At 32.8% G+C, this 20,228-nt stretch overlaps 1 protein-coding gene and 1 non-coding gene across 2 annotated transcripts in view; both read left to right on the top strand.

Moving 5' to 3' along the window:
* The first annotated feature begins 1,679 nt into the window (after positions 1 to 1,679).
* The window catches only part of LOC127860254 (nephrin-like), a 68,567-nt gene continuing 50,018 nt past the window's right edge, over positions 1,680 to 20,228 (top strand). Inside the window, exon 1 of the mRNA XM_052398190.1 lies at positions 1,680 to 1,827. Coding sequence (XP_052254150.1) covers positions 1,752 to 1,827 — 76 coding nt within the window. The 5' untranslated portion in view covers positions 1,680 to 1,751. The remainder of the gene's footprint in view (positions 1,828 to 20,228) is intronic.
* Positions 5,995 to 6,076, top strand: Trnas-aga (transfer RNA serine (anticodon AGA)). The gene has a single exon. It is a non-coding gene; the product is annotated as a tRNA-Ser (tRNA).

Here is a 20,228-nt window from a genome sequence, read left to right as displayed (position 1 = left end):
CATCGATTAATGTACAACCATAACATTGCTTGTGATAAATAACTGGACATTTATAGTTTTATGATCTGAATTGCTTCTTTCACCACAATGACATTGGTGTTTTGTTGTGATGAAAGTTATTCTTCATCATTTAAAATGATTAATCATTATGTATTATTTGTGGTACAGTTCTTATCTCGGCGACTTGGGTCCAATTGACACACCAGGTGGGTGGGCTGGTTGATTAGCGCGTTTTGGTTGGCAAGCAAGATAAGCGAAATAAAATGTTAGTTTGTTCGCAGACTCATTTTTGTATAAATATTGTAGTATTTTATGAAAACATTACTCGTGTACGGAAACATATAGTATACCAACTATTGCGTCACTTGCGCTGTAAAAGAAGCTTCGAAAGGACCTATCTGGTCCTTGAAAACAACCTTCGTAAAACTAATTGACCCTGGTATATATTCTCCTACGCACAATCCAGGGCCTAGTAACAGAGCTGGTAAAACGTCTATTAGACGCTTTATGATAAAATAAAACCTTATGTCGTTTAATGCATTTGCGTCAATACTTTGACATATGCCAACGAAATGTGATCATTATACCTGAAGGACTTAACAGTGTTAGCCTCACTATGTAATACCGGAACTCTAGATACGAACACGTTTTCATAAACACCAGTTAATGTGCCTTTTTTCGCGCATAGTGACTCGGTGGCTGTACGAAATCGGGCTGTCAAGAAAGATGCAAACAGACAGGGTTTAAAGAACATGTGCCAGTCTTAGAGAATAGTATTTGTGATAGTGTGGACTGTTATAAAACTACTTTAGCAAGGATTATACACATACGAACAAAGCTCGTTCGTATATTTATTTATTTGAATTTTATTTCAATACTCTAGAGCAGGGAACTTAACACGCTTTTTTACTTAACAAATGATACAGTGCCATGTCGGGGAATAAGCTACCCATATGTCAACACGTTATGCAGCCTGATGCGCGGAAACATGCAATTTTCAACACACACATCTTTACACACACACACGCACACCTGCGCGCGCACGCGCACACACACACCCACGCACATACGAAAAACACACGCAAACATACACACGCAAACACACATGCTACCGATATTTGCCTGTTTGCTATTAATAATGCAATTTAAATAAAAATGTTAAAAGAGTGCTTGGAAAGTGGAAAGAAACGCGTGTCCTTATGAAATTATTTAAAAAAACAACATAATATGTCATGTGAGGACGCATAAAAATGATCTGATCTAGTATAATCTATATTTATGAAGACCTGTGTGCAGTTTGTATATATGTGGACATTTATGTAAAATCCATGAATATTCTGCAAATAAACGCATATATACGTGTTTACAAATGCATAGGAAATGATAAATGTACTAAAGTATGTATTGATATATAAACTGTATAAACGCAGATTAAACATTGATGCCATAAATATGAAGTACTCTTCAATACAAACATTCCAATCGGTGGATAAGCGATTAACGACTGAAAATAAACACACACATTTAAACTTTGCATTTTAATTACATGATTTAGAAACGTCAATAACCAGCCTTCATTTGGATCGACTGGGCCGTCAGCGACTAAGCCGTAACGAATTGGGACCATCCTGAATACCATTCACATAAGGAAGTATTTTAAGATGCAGCTCCGTACCTGTTTTAGTTTCCCTCAGTATGAGAATTCATCACAGTATGAAAAGTAATATTGTTCTCTAAAAATATAACGTGAAATGCATCGCAAACAAAGAATGAAAGAGAGGACTTCGTTTATGTTCATACACATTTTTGCGTTCACCGTAATCAACGGTAAGTCTTACACTTTATTTGTTCTTAAGGGCCTTAACACAAACGAAACTTAACGCAAGCGACTAAGTGACTTAATTGGCTGAACGTTGTCCCCTTCGTACAATGCTTACGTAGGAGTCTATTCTCATATTGTGTTATCTGAAACCTAAAAAACATAAGTTGTAGTCAATGCATGTTTCATTGGCGCTTGATTTAAGTTTACAACATTTTATAAATCGAAATAATTTCACAGGAAGTATGCACTGATTTCGCGATGAACCAAACGTACCAAAATATGTTCTGGAGAATTGTATACACTTTATCAAATAAATGCATTGTTTCTTCAAGTGATATTTTAGAATAATGTGTCCTTAAATACAATATAAATGCACAGTAGTGCAGTTTACACTTAACACATAAATTAGGCATTGAAAGTGCAAATTGTGGTTTACTTAATAAGGACCTGTATTCTCTATAATGTGGGGTATGCCTCAAACTACATCTTTACTCAACTGCACATGTGTTATGTTGAAACTGTCCAAAACTGACGGTTAGACAAAGCAAATTCAATAGGGAAGATTAATTTCTTATCACATACATTCTTAAAGGTACACTATCTGATAATTTCTTTTAAATCCAAAACAAATCAGGAAGTCATTTAATATGATTCGTTTCGTTTAATTATTTCAATCACATCACTAATTATGTGTATTTAAGTTATTAATTACTCATCTATTAACAGTATCGAGATTAAGTTTGCAAATCCAGATTATTTGCAAACTTATTTTTTTTATTTATTGAACAATTGTAATGAAATTTTGCATATTTGTAGGGGGGCATTGAGTACATACATATAATTGAAAAAAAAAGAGTTAAAATGTTTTTGGAAAGTAAAGTTATTTGATGATAAAGTTGCCATCTCCCGTGGGATCCCAACGGAGTTTTGGCTCCCCCGTTAAGAATTGCAATTCTCCCACGGGTGTTTTTTCCAGACGGGATTTTTTTTCCTATATTTTACAAAAAATGTAATTTAAATATTATGCTTTGTTTACTGTTTCAATGTTTACAAATACACATGCTTAAGTCATAATTGTAAGAAATATGTACTTAAATAAGAAAATAAAGTGTTTGTAGATTTTCTTCTCCCGTGGGATTTTGACGGGGGCCCCGCCTAACTCCCATTTCCATTAAACTTCCGTGGGAGGTTTGACGGGTCCCCTGTGGGAGGTTTGACGGGGGACTCCGTCAAACCCCGATTTTCAATGAATCCCAATGGGAGTTTGACGAGGGCCCCCCGCCCCTTTACAAAGAACTCCAGTGGGAGTTTGATGGGGCCTCCCATATAACTAAAATACAAATAAAACACCTTTTTGAGCAATCATATATGTATGTTCAATTCAAAATACAGTAAACATCAGTGTAATCAATAAAATACAATATCACTTTTAGACATTTGCCAGCTTCCTATATTCAATTTTTGCTGCCTAGCGCTACTGTGTTTAAGTTATTTAGTTTGCCTATTATCTTTTTTCAAATAATTGATTTTCAATAATAATCTTCTATATAATATACAATATTATGTTTATTGACTCATTTCATGGCCGTCAAACCAGAAATAAAACAAAAATTTGTCCATATAAAATTACATTGTTGTTCAACAATATTTTTGAGCTAATGCTATATGGTATCCATATGCCTTCTGTAATTAACATCGACAAGTTTATGTTAAAATCTGTTTATCTAGTCAAATCATTGGCTTGCAATATATTGACTATTTTAAGGTCACGAAAATATGTGACAACCAGATTGATTTTTTACAAGATCGTTGCACCATCCTCATGCAACTACCAGTACGTGCTGCTCTGACAAATGTTTGTCCAAGATTCATGTTAAAATTCATCATGTCTGTGGACGAACATGTTGTCATAGTTCATAAATATCCACACATAACACTGACAATTACACTGTAAATTACAGGAAACACTTTGGATTGAATGGCAATAATCCGCTTGTATAATCGATTATTTTTTTTGTATTTTATGTATAATTATTACTAAAATAAACATTTTGTTGGTCAAATGTTTAAAAAAAAATCCATTAATTGAACAATCATGAAATTATTCACATACTTTAGTGCAATTAAGTGTCATTACAGTATTGTAGATCTAGTCACAGGCAGCAGTATCATAAATTTGCTTCCCCCCCCCCGGACCCTACCCCCCCCCCCTTATACTTATACGAGGGGTATTTTTGTCAGTATTTGTTGTTAAAAAGTCAAACCGGACACAATACGTGTAACACAGTATTATGTGAAGTTGGAATAAGACATCAATTTGGGAATAAATTGTGTTTTTTCAACAGTGCATAATACGCAGCTTTACAAGTTGTATTCATTGAGTTTTACAAATTATAATTAAAATATAAACGTGCATATATAATAACATAATTTAAATTGATTTTACTAAAAAACTGGATTTTTTACTGATTTTTTAAAAATCCTAATACAATGAGACTGTGTCCATGCGGCGCATGTACACAGTTTAAAAATATAGTTAAAATTATTTAAAAAAAAACATTGTTAATGAAAAAGTCATAGAAAATTGCTTATTAAGCTTGAAGTATATATAAAATAGTACAGAAATAAATTCAGATCATGAAATGAATAGTTTTGTTTGAGAAAATCATCAAAATTATGCCCATTCCCAGTTTGATGTCTTATTCCCAATTCACATAATACAGTGTTGTGTACTTTTAACAATCTGGAACCCCTGGGGTAAGTTCCGGGGGGCAAATTTATGATACTGCTGCCTGTGGATCTATTCTGGGGGCAATTGCACTTTACCGGTACGTAAAAAAAGAACGGAAAAGCGAACCCTAACCCGCAAAACCTAACTGATAATCCTAAAACCTAATAATCCTTTTTAGCCTATATATTTCCTTAATATCGGGGGCTACCGCCCCAAACAACCGCTTTGTCAATAGTGGTAAACAACTGCGTACCGGTAAAGTGCAATCTAGCCCTAGTCTGTGTGGTTAATCAAGTGTACTGTAGATTATTTTTAATTTCTTGAACATCAACTTTTCACACCAGGTTTACCTCTCCTGCATTTTTTAGGGTTGAAAAGCCACAGGTTGTGAACAATTGTGTACATGTATTATATTTCTTAGTTCCTTCCTCACCTGAATAATTACATGACAGTGTGTGATGATGAATATGCATTATCGTGCTTATGACAATGTGTGGACCTGGAGCTCCTGCAGTTTAGACTCAAAAGGTGGGAAGAATTTTAAATATTAAGAGCTTAATTCTATGCATTAATCTCTGACTCACTGAAAAACATATTTTAAAGTTGACATGGTCTTGTGCCATGTGGGTCAACCAGAGTACCTTTTAAGCCCCACCTATATTGTATTGTCACCACAAAAAACAATTAGATCTATCGTTTAAGTACCTTTTCTCGAACCTCACCTTTTTTCGAACCCTTCATTTGTTTACATTTCATACGCATGCGCGCACACGCACTTCGTCACCTTTTTTTATGTCAAGTCAAGTTACCATTACCGGATCATTACCCATAGCGGATCACTGTGATGTTCAAGCCTGCGTAAAGAGATAAATAGTTGACATTTTTATATGATTCTTTGCACACAGCATCTTCAAGGCCTGTTCTTCAAAACTCATTGATTGAATCGTTATTTGAGCTACTCTTTGTCAAACATTTTGGTATGTTTTGCTGACATGTATATACGACTTTGTTGACTTCCTTCTCATTTCCAAATCGAGGTTGAACATTATTTGCGGCCACATGCTATAACTCTGTTGGAAAGTAAGAGGTTTACACATTAATTTAAAGGCCATTTAATAGTCTTTCTGCCTGCAAAAGTCCATTTCAGTTTTGATTTGTGTTTAAGGTAGCGCGCCTCTAATGATTTCCCGCGATTTATTTTACGATCATTGCCGATCTTCAATGATCGCTTATTTCCGAGAGATGCATTTTATTCTTTTCAATCTTCGAATTTTAATATATGTTTAACTTATTTATTTAGAATACATTATTTTCACTTTAAATATTGACTTTGATCCAATTATCATCTGAAAAATACGATTTCGCGATTTCTTCAAAGATCGAGCGAGCCTTTTTACCTGTTTACTTATGGATATCTTATTTAAGATAACACTGATGTGGAGTTGTCGTGGCCGAGTGGTTAAGGCGATGGACTAGAAATCTTTTGGGATCTTCCCGCGCAGGTTCGATTCCTGCCGACATCGCATACTTTTTGCCGTTTTATTTCTTTTCTAACGTAATTTGATTTAAAACAGCACATAGGCTATGCTTATTGTTAAATATGTTGAAAATTGTATGCACATCCATCATTTTTAAAATTTAAACAACGTTATGGCTAAATTGATTAATTTACTGCTGAAAATACGAATGATGCATGTTGAATTTTTATTTTTATTTCAAAAAGTAAACGGTATATCTGTCTATTTTTTTGTATTTTTGCTGTATATAGTGTTTCTATAAAAACTAAGTTTAAAATAAAACTTAAATGATACTATTTTGAACTTTTATGACACTTTGTTTTAAACCGACCGAATTTTTACTTGGCTGAAATCACTTACATTTCATGGCGCTATTCCACAGATTAAAATTTGTAAAAAATAAATGTCTGTAAAATAATACTTATTTCATCTTGTTTAAACTTTAAACAACTTTACTGCATCTGAACACAGCAACTGCATGCCCATATTTGGAAATTTGAATGAATTATGGAACTTTTATACACCCAAGGGGTGAAAATAAACTGGACAAAAGCCGAGCGTGAGGGTGGTTTTGAAAAAATCGGTATATTTTTTTAAAAAAGCATGGAAAGCCTACCTACAAATTTGCATGTAGTTCAGTGAAATGATGCTGATTAGGAAAATAATTAATTAAGTTATATTTGGATATGTGTCCATTAGAGGTGCGTTGCCTTAAGATTTTGCAACACCTTAATTGAAATGAAAAATTAGGGCAATAACGGATCAAGCGTGATAATATGCGTATTGATAATATAATATATTAAAATATATGCAAATCCTGTTGATTCTTTCAATAAATGATCTCAATCTGAATGTTTTATTTATGCTCCATGTTCAATATCGATGATTAGATATGATTCAAACAATTTACATGGTTAATAACATGCCCATATCTTTTCGATCTATTTAGGATTTTCAGCAGATAATACACTCAAGAACGTCATGCCTAAAGTGTAGATACAATATAACATATAGAAAACAATTAATAACAAAAACAATGAATATAATTTATAACTGGCAATGTTACTTGGTGATTATAAACGACACAGTTCGTGTTTCAAGAGTTCAATTAGCGTGTTAGGTGCCCTCCTGTCTATGGTTTTGATCACGTGATCTGTTATGGCTACAACTGATCCGTTAATGCATGAATTCTGACGCGAAAAAAAGGTATCACAAATACATTTTGCCTGCGCTTAAAAATTGCGCTAAAACAGTAAGCAAAGGTAATATTTAATCTAACTGGTGTAAAAGAAGTCTCAAAACAGTTATTGCTTTTCACCAGAACAACTGTATAACACTACTGATCCGGTAATGGTAACTTGCCTGTATATGTAATTTGTTTATGTCGACTTGCACGTAGCGGCAAATCAATGAAAATGCATAAACATATGTCGAATTAATATATTAATCATAAAACACGTAAAAATCGTAGTATTCCTTAATGCTTTTTACATATGTAATGATTTTCATTATAACAACTTATAAAAACATGGTCTTATTCTCGTTCTCAATTTTGCTTGACAATTTACACAAATCGGCTGCTGTAAAAAGTCACGTGACCATGGTCAAATCATGGGGTGAATTAATTTTTAATGATATACACTGAAGGGTTCGAAAGCAGGTACTCGTTGTTTGGGCGGCATTGACAGTTTTACATGATATGGGGGTGCTGGAAACTGCATAAAATCTGTAATCAAAAGAGGATTAACATAACAATTAAAGTTGACAGCCATGTAGAAACAAGTTCCTATTAGTTTAAACCTATTTATTTTAGCTCGATTGCATCGAAAGCCTAAGGCTTCCGATATACACGCTCTCGAGTCCGTTTCCTGGGCCTAGAACCAGTACTTGGTGTCTTTGGGGGAGATCTAAAGAACGCTTCCGCGGTCGGGATCGAACCCGTGACCTCCCGGTCGCTAGGCGGACACCATATCCATTACACCACGGCGACCTTAAGTTCCTATTAATACGTTTCACTATTTTTAATCTTAATCGTCACTATATTTGACGTGTCAAAAATTAAGAGGTTTCCTCCCCAGACGTTTTCTCCCTAGACGTTTCACCCCCATGACCATTTTCCAATTAAATAGATTTAATTATAATTGTTGTTATAAGTGCCTGAAATTTTTCTTTAATTAATTGAGATCATTGAAAAATTGAGTAAAAGCACAGCTTTGATGTTCTTTGATGGTCATTTTAAGTGCAATAGTTTGTTACAAATTAAACTATTATTGTATTAATGAATTGGGTAAAAGCACACCTTTAATGTTCTTTGATGATCATTTTAAGTGGAATAATATGTTACAAAGTAAACAATTATAATTATTGGATTAATGAATTCATTTTGGTACAAACTTTACTAATTCAATTATACCTATTTATACTAAAAACATTTTGCACTGATTCATTCTGTTATTAGAATTAACTGCAATAATATAATATTATACATACATATCACAGTGATAGACATTTTCGGAGTTTGTGAATTGGATATAATTTATAATATTCATATTCCATTTTGATGTCTATATATCCCTTCATACATAATTATCTTCCATCGACTTTTTTACATATTGATTTAGTCTGTCTTCAAGATTATCATACAGTATAATAAAAAGTTGGACACTAATATGTTTAGTTATGCAGAATATTTACTATTGACTATTACTATTTACCATCCAATTTAAAAAAAAAATGATTTAATCTGTTGCCATAAAAATGTGACAGCATTTTAATGTTTTCGCTAATATTAAAGTAACAAAACACACCTAACATTATACAAAATATCAAGCACTTATAGTGCAATATACAAGAGTTGATTAGATTAGCAAGTGTATTATACAAGATAACAGCTATGGTATAATTGGTACATTTGATGCAATATACAGGCCCTTTAATTAATGACCACTGATGAGATTAAGTGACATCTTTAAAGAGGGATAATCATTCATAAGATGAGATTAGCAATTTAGCACATAATCATACAAAAACATGTTTAAATAGTTTATCACTCACTGTATTAATTATTATAAATGAATTGATTTGAATTTACTTAATTAATAGTATTATATATGGTAGTCATAGAGATGCATCTGTTGTATTTAACAGGGGTGGTTTTAAAAGATATGTTACACTTTCGACATCTTTTTCATTTGTTAATACAAAGGAATCTTTCATATATCTTCATGACAAGAATAAAAGCTGTTGTCAAGTCAAAAGTCAAAATCCTCTTTTTTCACTCTCATATCATAAAATTTATAAAAGTTTATCATTTTGCTTCATTTTGAGTTTGGTATGTTCATTTTGAGATTAAATGTCAGCTTGTGTATGCTAATTTCGAATAAAAATAGTTCACAAAAATCTAGGTTTATTGATATTGTGTTCTTTAAAACTGATATATTTCATATTTTTGCATTTAAAACAATTTTTGTTAATTCGTAAAGTTATTACTTTTTCATTAAATTACACAAATTCATTAAATATTTTTTTTACATTTTCTTGAATATATTATTAATATCAGTGAGTTAAATTAGTAAAGTATGATAAAGTTTTGATTACATTTGCTAAATATACTATTAATAATGAAATATTGTGCAAGGAAAGTACAATTCTGTTTTAATTAGTCTTAATTAGTTATTATTACAAATTAAAATATCAGTGACATCCAATAATTTGATTATAAACATATGAATGCATGAACAAAATAAAATTGTTGACAGTAACATAGTTTATTTATTTATCATATTTAACTGTAACAAGGAAAAAAGTTTTTCAATTCACCGATTTACCCTATTTAATTGGTTTAAAAACAACAAACCTTGCACAGGTTTACTCAAACTGAGATGAGGTGTTAATTGTGTATTCAAAATGGGTCTGGATTACACATTATTCTAATCTTGTTTGCATTTGTCCTCCCAAATGAGCAACATGTATAAGATATTAAGTAAGATTTTGAGAATATTTCATTCATGCCACTAGTACACCAACATGCACTTACTAGTGATTTACATACATTCCTTACACAGTTTAACAAACGAAAAATGAATTATAAAACCACAAAAAAACAGGCTGCTTCATAGATAATGTTAGTTAAAGACTTCATAAGTATAAATTTATTGGGGGTGGGAAACGGCTGCACTAAAACTAAAATGGGGGGAGGAAACGTCTTGGGGGAAACGTCTGGAAAACGTCCCAGAATGGGAATCGAATACTGGTCGCTGGTGTGACTGCACCAAATTGCCCTTTATTATCAGGCGACCAATTACTTGTAAATGAAAATCTACGGTGGAAACTTTTTCGCATTATAATTATAATTATAATTTATATTTATTATTTTAACTATGTTGTATTGTTTGAATGTGTGCTGATCATCATACCCATAGCCGAGGGGGGTTTGCGTTGGGTGCATTCACAATGAAAGGTCAATGAAAGTGAAAGTTCATATAAAATGCTCTATAACTTCAGTCTCTAAAGACAGATAAAAAGTCACCAGAATGCTGGATTTTAAGTATCATTTTAAAAATTGTTTAGGGGGTGGACCTCCAAACCACCCCCCCCCTGATTGCAAGATGTGGCAGCCTCTCCCGCACCTAACCCCTTCGCCACTTTGTTGCTCAATTAACTATCGTTAATGGGAAAATTCGCACCCCCCTTTTCAAAACCCTGGCTATGGGCCTGATCAAAATGAATTACAACTAAAACATTATATGTATTTATATTAAGAGCACTTAAAAAATCTTCTTACTAGATGAAGCGCTACATGCTACACAGTGGTGAGTAATTTTCAAATAAAAGTGGACTTGCTCACATACTACCAATTGAACTGTGTTAAAACTAAATGTCTACTGTACTGTTTTGGGAGATGAAAAGCAACCAGACACACACGTATATTCAGTTTTATTTGCAATAATTTATTGGAAATAATTGACAAAATAATATAAAGCCTGTTTATAAAAATAAGTGTGTACCCATAAAAAGAGTTTGTTTTTGTTTTGAAAATAAGCAATATAAAAAGCATTAGTTATGTTTAGTATAAAACACTGCAAGATAAGAACAATTAACTATTGCCTTTAATAAATTGTATTGACTGAAAGATTTAGCTATGTCTAAGAGTTAAATATCATATAATAACGAGTAAGAGTGTACATTAATGACAACAAAAACCTATTTAAACACCACAGTGGGAAATGTTTGCCTTGCTTTGGGGAAAGATATATACTCTAAAAGGTGGGGAATGGGGCTGAATATCTCCCAATATTTTTGCTTAAAAAAACTTCGGGTGATGTGTTCCACAATATTTTATTTATTTTCTAAAACAGCTAAGAAACTTAGAGGGACTATGGTTTAAAGGTACAGACTTAAAAATCTAAAATCACTGTTTATTAAATAATTACATTATTACTGTTTAGATGGAATATATTTTCTGGGGAAGGTATTTTGAAAAATTCATTTTGTAAATTGAGTTTTGTTTGTTAAGTCCTTATCTTTATTTAATTTTGTTCTTATTGTTACAGCTGACTTCAAAATTATGTGAATGTTCAATGTCATGGTAATTAAGACACTTAAAATCATGTTATATCCATTATGACCTTCCAGCCATTAGATAGGACTCAGTTACATGTTCCTTTTTTGCGCATTTCTCATTGTGTCTTGTTTATTTTATGTCATTTATTGAATAATGATAAAATAACATCACATTTACTATTTATGAGATATTTTCAATTTAAAAAGTCATTTTTGTTGCCATATATTCAATGAGTCATGCAATAGTTTTTGGTATTTTTTATGCCCCGGATGGTTGGCATCATTTCGACCTCATTGACCTTGACCTTGAACTTAGGGTCTGCGTTTAGGTATCAAAATCTGCATTTATGTTTCCAAAAATGCTCATAACGTCTATGTCGCTTCAGATGTAACCGTCATATTTGGTATGCATGTGTATATGGACAAGGCCTTTCTATAAGCACACACATTTTGATCCCTGTGGCCATGACCTTGAAGTTAGGGTCAGCATTTAGGTTTTGAAATCTGCGTTTAGGTTTCATAGTATAACCTCAATAGAGAAGACCTTTCCAGACACACACAAATCTTGATCCATGTAGCAATGACCTTGAAGTTAGAGTAAGCATTTAGGTTTCGAAAATGTGTTCTGTTATTTAGCGGTATAATATAACTTTAAACTATCAAAGCGTTTTTCGGGGGTATATGTAATCCTATGGAGACAGCGCTTGTTTTTAATTCAGTTACATGTAAGTTTTGTCAATACCATCAGTGAATTCGTAGAAATATTGGATATTACGTAACAAAATAAATTGATGGTGTGTACATCACAATTTCAGCAAAAACAGATTTTTTGGATACCAAATAGACAATTTTATGTGTTAAGTTTCTCTTTGATAAATGTTGTTTTTTATTAACAATATTATATCATCATTATTGAATGCCCATAATCTCTGAGCTGTTAGTCAGTTAAAAATAGAGAACATTCTTGCACTTGTTTCCATTTTTAGCTCGACTTTTAAATATATGAAATATATATAGTGGAGCTATCCTACTCACCCCGGCGTCTGCGTTAGCGTCTGCGTGCATATGTTAAAGTTTTCGTACTACTCCAAATATTTTCTTTCTTCCTTGACATATTGCTTTCATATTTTGCATACTTGTTAACCAACATGACACCAACCTATAAACAAGAGCAGACAACTCTATCAAGCATTTTGTCATAATTATGGCCCCTTTTCCAGTTAGAATATGCAGCAAATGTTAAAGTTTTCGTACTACCCCATTTATTTTCATTGTCCCTTGACATATTGCTTTTATATTTTGCATACTTGTTTACCAACATCACCCCAACCTATAAACAAGAGCAGACAACTATATCAAGCATTTTGTTATAATTATTGCCCCTTTTATACTTAAAATATGCATATTATTGATAAATCTATGTTTAAGTTTGCGTACTACCCCAAATATTTCCTATATCCTTTGACATATTGCTTTTATATGTTGCATACTTGTTTACCAACATGACCCCAACCTATAAAAATAAGAGCCGACCACTGTATCAAGCATTTTGACATAATTATGGCCCATTTTACACTTAGATAATTGAACCTTTTGCTTAAATTGCCATAACTTCTTTATTTATGATCACATTTTATTATTACTTTGACACAACAACACTTACCTGAATACCACAATGAATTCCACCCAAACAATACCCCACGCCCCTTCCAGAATCCCTCCCTCTCCCCAACCTCAACCCCCCCCCCCAACCTCAACCCCCCCCCCAAAAAAAAAATAATTTTTTTTAAACATCATCTAATAAATTACCACACCCCACATTATACCCCCCTCTCACCCCCACACCCCCACCCCCAAATTTTTTTTTTTTAAACATCGTCTAATAAATTACCACACCCCACATTATACCCCCTCACACCCCCACCCCCCCCCCCCTTACCCACCAGCCCCCTACCCAAAAATTATTTTTTTTTAAACATCTAATAAATTACCACACACACCCCCCCAAATTTTTTTTTTCAAACATCATCTAAGAAATTACCACACCCCCTCTCACCCCGCCCCCCCCTACCCCCCCCCCAAAAAAAAAATTTTTTTTTTTTTCCTTTTTTTATTTTTGAAAGATCGTCTAATAAATTATTGAATATGAACAATTTCCCCATGATGGCTTACGTTATACTGTCAAGCACTCGAATAGTCGAGCGCGCTGTCCTCTGACAGCTCTTGTTATTTAATGCCATTTATTAATAAAAAAAAATCCAAATAGTGCCTTGTGCCCTCTTAAATACATGCATCCCGTCTTATCTGATTGTGTCACCTTAGACCCCTAGAGAGCACAGTCATCCAAGGTTTGTTAGATAACAATCAGTTACACAGCAACTGATAAGCTGAAAGACAAACTCTGTACAAATATCTAATTATCTCCAGGTCATACTATATTGAGATTTGAGTTTTTTTTATTAATTTTAAATGAATAGGAAATAATTAAAAAAATATTGAGGAAAACAAGTTTTATAATAATTGTTTAAAACAATGTGTTGGCATGGTAAATCTATCAGTTGTATTTGATTTAATTATTGAGAATGATGGGCTAATAAATCTGCAGATTAATTTCACAAAGACAATATTTACAGTTTTCTGTTCTGTTCTATTAACAGTTTAAGATACATAGTTTTATTTGTGTGTAATACTACTGGCAATCTTCCTAGTTTGTTTGTTTTCTACAAATCCTTACTTATTATGTATACAAGTATTATATTTTTGTTATGAGTTTACCCAAGAGTTATAATGCTAGGGTCAAAAAGTGATTGAAAAAGTACCAAAAAAATATTTGTGCATATGGGGTGACAATGGGCCAATTGTTATACTGCTCATGTTACACTTTACAGTAAAACTTGTTTTTAATGTCATAAGTTGGCTGTCATTTAGTCCAGCCCAAAAAAGGGACCTTTTACACAATTCAATATTCAGACACGTAATTTAAGATTCAATGTGACAGACTTACAATTGATATAAGGGCTTCTGAATGCTCACGTGTCCTCACATCATAGATGATAAATAGTCTCTGGAAAAACCACAATGAGATTTCAATCTGACAACATTCATTTTAATTTGTTCCCAGTATTTCATAAGCACTTGTTATATATATCATTACATTTTTCATCATCATCCATCAATAAAGCATTTTAAATGTATTTACATTTTCTTTTGAACATTCACTCAAAATGCTGTGTGACACTATTTCCAATATGACACTATTTCCAATATTCTATCAGAAATCATGCCTTTTTCTGCCTATTGGACCCATTCCCAATGCAAAGTATGCATATTTTTTCCAAATTCTCATAAAGTAATTCCCAATTAAAAAAAACACACAAAAAAATATTTATTTTTTTTTTTAAAAAGAAGTGTCTTATGACTTATGATTATTAGACTCTATATCTCAATTTTATTTTGTAAACAACCTACAAAATATATAACTATAATTTATATGAATTTTATCCAAAATGACTGGAAAACTCCCTGCCCAAATAATGCTTTTGTCGATGAAAATTATTCCCAATTTGGAAGATTTCGCGACTCAAAAATCCCAATTTTGCTAGGTACTTTTTCCCAAAATAGACAGAATAAGGCCTGGAAATTGTTTTTGTTTTGTCTCTTTTTAATTCACCCTAGGGTGTGATGAAAATACAAAAAAATAAGTATGTCAAGGGAAGCTCTAATTTTCTCATTAATTATTTGAAGATAAGAGAGTTGTACATTTCCAGTGCCCCAGATGATTATTTTGGAAATCGAGTTTTCACCCATTGATTTTGAAATTCAAAGCGCCGACGGCACTGAATTGTTTCGCTGTTGTATAATCTTAGACGCAACTCAGTTTTCAAAATAATGTTATAGCTTAAAATTTAAGCAGGTTTTTTTTGGCCCGATTTTATAGCCGAAATTCGGCTATGTTCCCAATCCCAAAAAGTATACTTTTTTCCCAAAAAGTGGCAAAAAATTCCCAATGTCCAAAAAAAGTAAAAAAAATTAAAGAAGTGTCTAATTTTATCCCAATTTTATTCAATTACATCTAACAAAGTATTATATGATTTTGTTTTTTTAATTTGAAAGATAATAAAGAGTTATATCAAATTTAGTATTTCCATAATCAGTGGACTTTTGTGTGGAAAAAAAAAGGCTAATGAATTTATTTTCCCAATTTCATGAAAATTCCGCTTTTTATATCGCAAGTTTGAAATGATCACAACCCATTCAAATTTATAAAGAGTGTGTCTTAAAACGCAGGTCGAGATGTGTGTTTTTGCCAAAACAGCTAATCAGTGTGCACAGGCTTATCTTATTTGACATTCTTTAAGCCCCGTTTTCCCTGAAAGCAGCCAATATGTACAGATTTCAAGGATAAGCTCTAGACTGGCCAACGTTGTCTTGCAACAAGTTGTTCAATACACTTTATGTACTGTGACAGTGAGAACAGGTAGATGCAGTGATTAAAGCAGAAGCATTATCGTCTGCTAAATTTTACTGGAGTTATCCCGACAGGCAGTCACAGGTTACGGTTCCTGCCGTACCTAAGCCCATACTGATCCATACTGATTTGCGAAATTGTGATTGCATTATTTGTGAGCTTAGCTCACACATAAATAGGGTGATTTCATTCTTGAAATGGGGTGAAATGAGTTATAAAAATACATACATTAAAATCATTCTGTTTTACTTCTGTTGCTGCACACTTGTATTGATTCAATTAAACTGTAAACTATCATAATTAACTTTAATAAACTTAAGTTTCATAACATCCTTAATCCTTGAAACTGTCCATAATATAAACTTTAAACTTTAAAAAAAAAACTGACGTTAACTGACATCTTTGTAACTGTCAAACATATCGACTGATTTTTTGGCGCAACAATTGCAGACGTCTTTCTACCTCTCTTAGACATTTTTATTTTGAATCGTAATAGAAATTGAAAGTTCAGATGCTTTACAAATACATGGACAATGAGCGGCAAGTTAAGTCAGATTGAAAACGCATGAATGTCGTCGTAAATAATTCGGTCAGACGCTATAATTAAATATGAAATCTTGTCCGCAGAACATTTGAATAACTTTGACTGTTGTCCTGCTCCATCATCCAGGCGCTTGCTGAATGAAACCGTCACCGCGTTACAATAATAATTATAAAGAGAAAATACCGAAAATGAGTAAAGCATTTTCGGTTGAAGCTATTGTACCATACACATTAAATTTGACAAATTTGCGTAAAAGTAAAGTTGGTTGCGTTTTCAATACGCATAATATTGTATTTCTTTACGTTTTTAAACAATTTATTAGGGTGAAAGACGCAGATACGCAGCTTATCTGGGGTACTGCATTTCATGCAAAATATGTTTCAAAACATAAAGGGTATTGCACATGCTTTCAGATAAAAGTTTCTTTGTGTTTCACATCACTGAAGCCCAAGTTGCTATCTATTGTAGTGCAAATGTTAAATTTTAAATCTAACTTTCATTTTTACCTGAAGTATTTAGTACAAATAACATTTCATAATTACTTGATTAGTTGATAACACTTTTACCTGAGAAATGGGGTTATATTTTCAATAAGTTGCTAAGTTGCCAGTTGCAGACATGGGGTATTCATAATTGTAAATCTGTTATCATCATGATTATTAATTGATTCCTTTTTCCATTAATCATGGATTGATCATTAATTATAGCTTTTGTATTACTTTAATAATAATAATATAGATTACTGCTATGTGCAAGAGGTCATGACTCATTATTATTTAATGATTACTTTTATGATTACTTTTGACCAAAAAGCAGATTCAATTTCAGTTCATGAAGACACATGACACATGAACAACATCAGATAGTTGCCAACTTATCATGTAGTTAACTCTTTCAGTGCTGGAACCAAATTTTGAAGGCCTTTGCAAACAGTTTGGATTCAGATAAGATGCCACAGAACTTAATTAAGCATTCAAAATAGGTAGCGTCATTATGATTAGGAGCATGGGTTGCATAGCACTATACTTTTCTGACAATTTTGCAATTTTCTAGAAAAAGATTAACAGTCCACGTGCATTTCGTGAAAAACGTGAGAAAATAAGAGTTAGTGTACATCGTGTGATTTTTTTCTCGGGGAAAGCATGGGCATTAAATTTGAATGTCGCATGGGAGACAGGGATACAGTTGTTGAGGTATGCGGGCGTAGCACTATATTTTTGTTATTTTTAACGAATTTTTGAAACACCATTGTTGAACGTTCAATATTGCATATTGCATATTTTCACGTTCTCAAGTGTCAATTAGTGTCTTAATTAAATGTCAATTAGCGTCTTAACAAATCGTGGCACATATTACTCAATTACATCTGCCAATTAATTACGAAGTGCAAAATGACCCCCTTTCACACCTACCGTTCCCCGCAAGAAAGACCTCGTTCGCACCTACCCTTGCCTACTCTCCGGAATGTCGACAACAGTCCCCATCGGAATTCATCAATATAGAAGTATAAAAACAAAAACAAAGAAATCCGCAAGTTTATTCAAACTAATTTATTTTTGACCAAATTTTTTTCTACCGCGTTCATATCTACCAGTAGCGACTTCTTATTGTTTCGACAATGGTCTCTCAGTCTGTACGATAATAGGGTGGTAGTTTTCTGGAGAAAAAAATGGCGGCCATTTTGATTATTTACGATAACAAACATATTTTTACCAATTTAGCAGCCAGGATAGCGTTATATCAATGTATAGCGCGCACCAGCTTTTTAATTTGAATTTTGGAGGTAAAACACTGCGCGCTATACGAGGAAACCTACGGTAAACAGTGGTTGATAAAGGGTCTAGAAGCCCAAATATTATTAAATGCATGAAAAATTCCATTAATAAACAATTTGATCACTTTGGTTGAGATTACCAATTAATAATTAATCAATGAACAAAAACCATTAATCATATTTGAAAAATAAGTTAAAATCATTAATTTAATTGATTACTTTTTCGAGTAATTGACCACATGTCTGCCCAGTTGCAACTAAGAGTAACATTGTTTTGTGACATTGACATTTTGCTTCATTTCATTCTAAGAGCAATCACACTGCAGTTTATAAATAAATTGATAAGATGAGCTTTTGGGGGACAACACCTACCTCAATACACAGATTATCTCCAGAGCCAATTAAATCTGCAGGTTTTGTTTTGTGCTATAATAAGCACCCGCTTAACAGTTACATGTTTCAATTGTACTTTTTATGTGTTGCTGTCTAAGCCAGCTTTTCAACATACCTGACCTTTGTAAATGTTCAATAAAATTCAAATAAAAAAATATCCCGCGGCGAGACTCGAATAAAGACACCTCATTTATTCCATTGGCTGATTTGAGCGATATAATTATGGTATGTCAATAAAAGAATCTTTTTGTGTTTCCAACAATACCATGATAAATATTATTTTTTATAAATTTAACAAGAATTATTCCACCATATTGACTAATGTATTAAGCATGTGCACGATGATTCACGATGTTGTAAATAATCGAATCAAATAGAAATGCCCAAAAAACCACTAAAACAGGTTTGTTCGAAGAACACGCGTATAAATATGTACGGATACTTCGGGTGTGGCTGGTTGACTTATATGTTTTAATTTCACTTCCATTATTCTTTTAGTTTCCTGTTTTGTATTATAGATTTATGACCAGCAATATGTAATAATGTTATATAAGCCGCAAAAACTCCGCGTAACAGCTTGTGCTGCATGTGATGTAGCTAAGAACTGCACCGAAAAAGACATTCGCTATATTTGATCTCATTCATTGAACTCTTTACTTTTCAGCAACTCCAACCACAATAAACGCCGTATATCTGTTTAGGTCCCCCACCACTATATGGGGGGGGAAATATTGTTTTTGCCCTGTCTGTTGGTTGTTCTGTGGATAGGTTTGTTTGCCCAAACTTTAAGATTTTGCCATAACTTTTGCAATATTGAAGATAGCAACTTGATATTTGGCATGCATGTGTATCTCATGGAGCTGCACATTTTGAGTGGTGAAAGGTCAAGGTCATCCATCAAGGTCAAAGGTCAAATATATGGCTTCAAAGCGGCGCAATAGGGAGCATTGTGTTTCTGACAAACACAGCTCTTGTTTGTTTTTGTTTTTTCTCAGATTTTTTAAAGACCTTTTGGTGCCCTTTGAAGTTATGGATAATATTTCACGACAGTACTTACTTATATTTTGCAAATATTTTTTTAAGTTTAAAGTCAGACTGTATAAATAACATTTAGATATATTTATAGATATCAAGTTAATATATTTTGCCATACCCAACACATAAACAACTGTGACAGACATGCCCAGTGAATGCGTGGGAAATGCTTATAAAAATTAATAATGTTATTATTTATTATACATATAAAATTACTTTACATCAATAGAAAATAACACATTTGACACGGTTTGTCATTATAGGATTCATAATTTGTATGGCTGACCAATTAGGAAACACTATTAAAATTAGTGTAATCCAAACAAGAAATATGGACCACATATCAAATCTCGAAATGAATGACATAGTTATGGTCCTGACA

The sequence above is a fragment of the Dreissena polymorpha genome, chromosome 15 (genome assembly GCF_020536995.1).
Source record: "Dreissena polymorpha isolate Duluth1 chromosome 15, UMN_Dpol_1.0, whole genome shotgun sequence".
Classification (NCBI taxonomy): domain Eukaryota; kingdom Metazoa; phylum Mollusca; class Bivalvia; order Myida; family Dreissenidae; genus Dreissena; species Dreissena polymorpha.
Note: the sequence above shows the minus strand (reverse complement) of the source record. Positions and strands in the feature narration are given on the sequence as shown.